This window comes from Rhododendron vialii, chromosome 1a (genome assembly GCF_030253575.1).
Source record: "Rhododendron vialii isolate Sample 1 chromosome 1a, ASM3025357v1".
Taxonomy (NCBI): domain Eukaryota; kingdom Viridiplantae; phylum Streptophyta; class Magnoliopsida; order Ericales; family Ericaceae; genus Rhododendron; species Rhododendron vialii.
The window spans coordinates 37,276,966-37,283,382 of NC_080557.1; the positions used below are offsets into that span (position 1 = coordinate 37,276,966).

The 6,417-nt window shown below is 37.2% G+C and overlaps 1 protein-coding gene across 1 annotated transcript; it reads right to left on the reverse strand.

Moving 5' to 3' along the window:
* Positions 1 to 4,636, reverse strand: LOC131335946 (glucan endo-1,3-beta-glucosidase-like). The gene is made up of 3 exons (XM_058371549.1): positions 4,487 to 4,636; positions 1,018 to 1,415; positions 1 to 742 (listed from the first exon to the last, which is right to left on the reverse strand). The coding sequence occupies exons 1-3, from the start codon at positions 4,575 to 4,577 to the stop codon at positions 170 to 172; spliced, it is 1,062 nt and encodes a 353-aa protein (XP_058227532.1). The 5' UTR covers positions 4,578 to 4,636; the 3' UTR covers positions 1 to 169.
* Positions 4,637 to 6,417: the final 1,781 nt, after the last annotated feature.

Genomic DNA, 6,417 nt, shown 5'->3' on the forward strand with positions numbered 1-6,417 from the left:
GAACATGGCAAGGAGTATTAAATCTCCATCTCTTATTTCCTTTGTAGGCACATAGAAGCCTAAATTTATTATTCATTAATAAAAATACAATTATCCTTCCCGACATTATTTCTTATTCTTCCTCGTATTTTCTTCTTACATGCCTAACTAAAACTCACAACTATATATCTTAGTTGAAAGAAAGCTGATATTTGGGCTGCTTGTTGGGTGAGAAAATCCCAAAATGCTTCTCACTCTTTAATCCAGTCTTCTCATTCTCATCAAACATGGCAAACAAATAAGTCTCAATAGCCTTCCCAGGCCTCTTGGGAGTCCCACTCCCTCCTTTCACATGATTGATAAGGTTCCTATAATAAGTCCCTGCATTCTCCGCAGAAGCATCAATATTGTCACCCTCAGACGGCCATCCACTCTCTGACACCACGATTTCCACATTGGGTCCGCCCGCCTTCTCTACAGCAGAGTAGGCGGCATCCAACATGGCATCGAAAAGGTTCCTGTATTGATTCTGACCATCTTGTGGGAAATCTCCTGTTGCTGTGAAAAGGGCGTATGGTAGAGCCACGTTTTGGGGATCATAGGTGCGGCTGAAGTAGGGGTATATGTTGAAGAGTAGCGGATTGTTGGTGTTCTTTAGGAAGTTGATGATCGGTCCCATGAATGACCCCGAGGCACCATTGAAAGAGCCCTCAGAAGGAGGGTACGGGTTGCTTACGAGCGCTGAGTATGTTGCAGTGGAAACCTGTTGGGAATTTAGACACTGAGTAGGTTAGAGTCATACATACAAATGATCACAAAAATCGATTAGCAATTGACAAGATTCTGAGGATAAAATTGAAAAATAATTTAGATACACATGTTCGGACATATATATGTGGATTCAGAACCGTTTGTCTATGTTCCACATGCATTGTGAAGGATTTACGTGCATTAAACAATTCTGAACACATGCATGTTTGCTAGGATCCGTGTCTGAACATGTGTGTCATGGTAAAAAGGTTATATCAAGTAGAGAACCTTGATTTGGTCCTTCAAGCCAGCAGAGGCAATTGCATCGTAGATCTTCAACATGGCATCGAGCACAAACGGAACGAAGCGAGCCGTTGCACCGTTGTTGGGATCAACCTCATTCCCAACGGCTATGATTCGGAACTTGACGTCCGAGTTATAGTTCAGAACGTTGTCTTGGACCCACTTTGATGCAGCGGCAGCGTCGTTGGCGAGACCCTCGAGATCGTTGTTAGGGACATCAAGCATGAGCTCGATGTCGGATCCCCGGAGGGCTTGGAGAGCTTGTGGGTTCGGATCGTATATTCTCATCCTTCGAATGCCGTTGGAGTTGTAGAGTTCGACCACTTCTTGACTGGATGGTAGATTGTTGCCTAGTCTTCCGTTGCACACTCCTACTTGTGCATCTGCATGAATTCGAGTTCATTTAGCCAATATGTATGGTGGGTTTAATTAACAATTGGAAAAAATCTATTTCCATTTAGGTGCACAAATCCGGATACATGCATATTGTACAGCTTGTTAATTTATTGATCTCTACACATAAATCTATGAACCAAGCATTGCTCTGTGTATAAACCAGAGAAATCAAACAATGATACGTAAATCAAGATCAAATTCTATAAAGGTCTAAAATGAATACATTCAAGATTGGGCTCTTCACGCAAATGTTTTTTTGAACAAAAAGGAAAAAGATAAATCCAAAAAGAGAACTTAATACGTATTGAACGTTATTAGTATTCCAAAAAAGTATTGTACCTCAGATTGTACCTTTTCAGCTAGCTCTCTGCTTTTCACTTTAAAAAAAAAAAAACAAAAATCCCTCTTCTTTTATTTTGATTTCACGGAGTTAATTTGTGCCTCATGCATATTTCATAATATGTTCACTTTGCTTATTGAATTTCGTTTTGAACTATTTTTGGGGCCTCCTTTACTATAAAAGAAAGTAGATAACTAAAGCCTTTTTATATAAAAATAATAATGAAAAAATTTAGTGGCGGCCGCTCTGTATAATTTGGATCAGATAAATTTTTGTTTTTTGATATACTAATAGCATTCTTTGAAGGTGAAATTACACGAACACCCCCTCATCTATTCGGGTTAGACATGGACACCCCATAATCTTTAAAAACGCCCATACACACCCTCTCATCTTCTACCGTTACCCAATGAGCACCCTTCCGTTTGAGTACCGTTTGTTGCAAGACACATGTCAATACTTTTGCCAAATTTTAGACAAAAATACCCTTTAACGGCAACATATACCCAGTTGTCTTTCATACCTCATTCCTCATTATCACTTTATATTAGAGATTCCCTCTCTCTCTCTCTCTCTCTCTCTCTCTCTCTCTCTCTCTCTCTCTCTCTCTCTCTCTCTCTCTCTCTCTCTCTCTCTCTCTCCCTCCTACGATAGCCATGGAAGGTGGCAAGTGGCAACAATAGCTATAGTAGCCACCACAGCCACACCAACAACAAATCTAATAGCTGCAGTTAGAGCTACAACTCCAACCAAACCCAAAACTGGGTTGATTCCTACTGCCGTTGTGGAGAAAAGGCCCCCTTGAGGACTTCAAATACAAAATGGATGATAAGCAAATGCAAAATAACAAAAGCCCCAATTTTTAAAGGTTATCGAAGTCACCACTATACAACACCTTTCAAAAAACCCTACTATTCCCAAACAAAAACCCTAATGTATTCATATATCATATAATATGAACATATACATCTACATTTGTGCCATTTAATAAGAAAATCTAGGATTTTTTTACATATAAAACATACATTCCAAAGTAGGGTTTGCCACGATCTAGGGTTGGCCACGATCTATAACTTTTCTACAGTTTACACAATCCGATGTTCTTCGAAACGTAGGTTTTCTTCACGATCTAGGGTTAGCCATGATCTACAATGCAAGTTGAAGAGGGAGAGGAAGAGAGACAGAGGCGCCATTATCGAGTAGGGTGGAGAGAAATTTCTGATCGAGTGAAGTGTGGCGTATGCTTGTTGCTCCATTTCATAACAAAGGGTATATTTGACATTTCGTTCATTCTGTTAACGACATTTAGGTTTTTTTTTCCTTTTCAATAGATGAGGGGGTGTGTATGGGCATTTTTAAAGGTTAGGGGGTGTCCGTGTCCAAACCAGATAGATGAGGGGGTGTCCGTGTAATTTCACCAAGAGTATATTTGACATTTCATTCATTCCGTTAACGGCGGTGAGTTTTTTTTTCCTTTTCAGTAGAAGAGGGGGTGTGTATGGACGTTTTTAAAGGTTAAGGGGTGTCCGTGTCCAAACCAGATAGATGAGGGGGTGCTCGTGTAATTTCACCTTCTTTGAAATCATGGTGATGGCGATAGCATTTTTTGAAACCTTTATGGTGGCAATTGCCGCCGCACTAGTCCCTCCTAAGACCATCCTTGGTCTGGCCTAGACATTGTTCGGGTTACCAAAAAAAAAAAAAAAAATCGAAGAGTCTTTCATTAATTAATGTTGAACACGGTCATCAAATTTGTGCCCCACATTTAGAAGTTAGAATTGCCTAATTAATAGTACTCCCTCCGTCCCAAAATGAATGACAATTTTTGAAACTCATGTCATTTTTCATCGCTTATATCTTTCAATTTATAATATTTTTTATGAGTTTGAAAACTTTGTATAATAAAACTAATCAATAACTATAAAACAAGATCCATATTGTATATATTTTGAGATCCATATTGAAAGATATAAGTAATTGAAATTGGCACAGATATCAAAAATTGATATCCAATTTGGGACGGAGGGAGTAGTAATATGACACCACCTATGGGGGCCCCCATGATCAGTTGATATAATTAGGTCATGTATGTGAGTGTGACCATATCACATAATATACGAAATTTTGGTGTAACCATAAAACTTAGTATCATCCAAGAAATTAAAATAGGTACATCGATCATTATTATCAAGGCTGGCGAAGCCAAGTAGAGTCACTTGACCCTAGTGCGAAACAGAAATCAAAGTTAGTGGGGCCACTGCTTACTAACGTTGATTTATGGTCTCACTGCACACTTTAACAAAATATTAATTATAAGAAATGCCAAAAGAATAAAAAAAAAATTTGTGGTAAAAATAATATAAAAGCCAACTTATTTACCAAGAAAGTTATAATAACATAAACTATCAAAACTAATCAATTACTTGAATTACGTTAGCGGATCGAACAAGTTCAAGAGCAATTCAATACACAATAATAAAAATGTCAATATCTAGCAATCTTGATCGAATTGGAAAGAAAATGTGTTTTTTTTCCAAATTTGTTTTGCATTATGGGTACTATCCACAAAGAGAAAGAAATATATAAAAGAATATTATCAAACACCCATTTAGAACGTCATTTAGAATGTACGAACAAATATATATTTATGCATGTCTTTTTTTAAATGAGCACACACCCCTGCAAGAGAGAGAGAGAGAGAGAGAGAGAGAGAGAGACCTGTTATGTGGAGATTTGGAAGAAATAGGACGAGTAGGAAAAGAGAAGCGAGAAAAGGTTTGTAGAACATAGTTGCATGAAAAACAGCCATTTAGATCGAAGAGGAAACAAACAAAGCTTGGTATGGAAGTAGTTATGTAAAAGCCAATATAATGTCACCTCCCTTTTATAGAGGCAAATTAAGCATTCAAATTCCAAGCATACTCTTCCCCCCCGTCAAGTACTCCATAGTTTACTTTTCCTTAATTTGTTGTTTGAACTATTACTATTAGATTTGAATTAGTCCCGGGTATATATTACAGAAAAGAGAGTAATACCGTGCTAATTAAGTTGGGTTTATCCATAGACAAGCCAAGCTACTTGACTTCGTGTTTGCTAGCTCATTGAAAGCTTTGGTTCAAGATTTCGTTTGTTTCATTAACGAAACAAAGCTTGAATATCAATTTTTGAAACTCGTGAAGCTTTCAAACCAAGTTTCAATGAGCCAGTGTATTGTCTACTTCTAAAACAATATTGCTGTGGTGTGCACTTGTTGTTCCTATTTCTGCTTGGGTTGGCTCATGGCCAGCCCTCTTTCTTCTTTTCTTTTTTTTTTCTTAGGATCTTGGATGACATATGATTGTTCGGGAGCTTATGTGCCAACCTGGTTGGGATGTCTGCTTCTGGTTGTGATGCTAGTTATCCTTGTTTTCTTCAGACTTTGTAATTCTTTTTCAAAGATTAGTAAAATTTCTTTGCCGTTCAAAAAACAATTTTTTTTTGAACAAGTCACTGCTCGGCTCGTGAAGTTTTTTTTTACTTCCAATTTGAACAAATCACTACTCGGCTAATATAACTTGTAGTAATATTTAAAAAATTCATTGTACTCGAGATCTGTTCGTTCAAAAATTCATTCGAGATCAGCTTGACAAATAAATAAATCAAGATCGAACTCATTTTTCAAGATTGTTAATTAAGTTTTGAGACCAAACTTAAATAATCAGTGCTCTGCTCATTCAGTTCATTTATCGGTCCAATTTTTGTGCTTACAAATATTGATGTGGTTGAGAGCAGAGGCCATTCATTTTAGACAAATCACATATATGCTCGTCTCCCATGAACATAAAAATAACAACCACAAAAGGTAAAGACAATTTTGTTCGGTGCCGTGCGTAGGATACAAAGCTATGCACTATATACAACATTAATGTCAATTTTATTTATAACTCCGAACTAGCTTAAGTTAAACTCGACTAATCCTGGATGACTAAAACCGTGAATATAGTTTTGATATTATAATTTTCCACGTGCACACGTAAAGATCAATAGGGTTTTACCCTATTTTACACGGCAGAGTTTAGTTCCATGTCCTAGTTTGCTATCATAGGTAGTGGCCCATTTGCTTGTATTTTTCTTAAAATTTCTTTGTCGGCATTAATAATAATGGTTTTCCTAGGACACAAGACAAGTCTTCTCATTTGAAACCAAACAAGACTCCAATTAAACCATTTTGTGCCTAGTCAAGTCAGGTCTAGACTTTGAGATGATCGACGTGCTCCATAATTTCTCACGCACACGCGTACAGATCAATAGGGGTCCCCCATTTTATAGGGCAGAGTTTAGTTCCATGTACTAGTTTGCCACCATTATAGGGTGGCCCATTTGCTTGTAGTTTTCTTCAAATTTCTTTGTCTGCATTAATAGTTGTTTAATTTCCAAGGACATAAGAGAAGTCTTCATTTGACACCAAACAAGTAACGCCCCGATTTTCTAAGGAATTTCGAAGGCATTAACCTTAAAATACACTGAATTTATAAACTACTAAGCCCCTATTTGTCGTTATACAAAACGTACATTAAAAAAAATACAACAAAAAGAATCCAACATTTTATTTAAATATCTTTAGAGCAACTCTAGTCTTGATTCAGATCTCAAGCATACTTGGTCTCCGC

What these genes read in the sequence shown, in the direction of transcription:
- LOC131335946 (XM_058371549.1), bottom strand. Translation starts at nt 4,577, where the DNA reads ATGGCTGTTTTTCATGCAACTATGTTCTACAAACCTTTTCTCGCTTCT. An exon ending in TCCAAATCTCCACATAACAG is followed by an intron (nt 1,416 to 4,486) that starts GTCTCTCTCTCT and finishes GAATTCATGCAG; the next exon opens with ATGCACAAGTAGGAGTGTGC. An exon ending in GCTTGAAGGACCAAATCAAG is followed by an intron (nt 743 to 1,017) that starts GTTCTCTACTTG and finishes AATTCCCAACAG; the next exon opens with GTTTCCACTGCAACATACTC.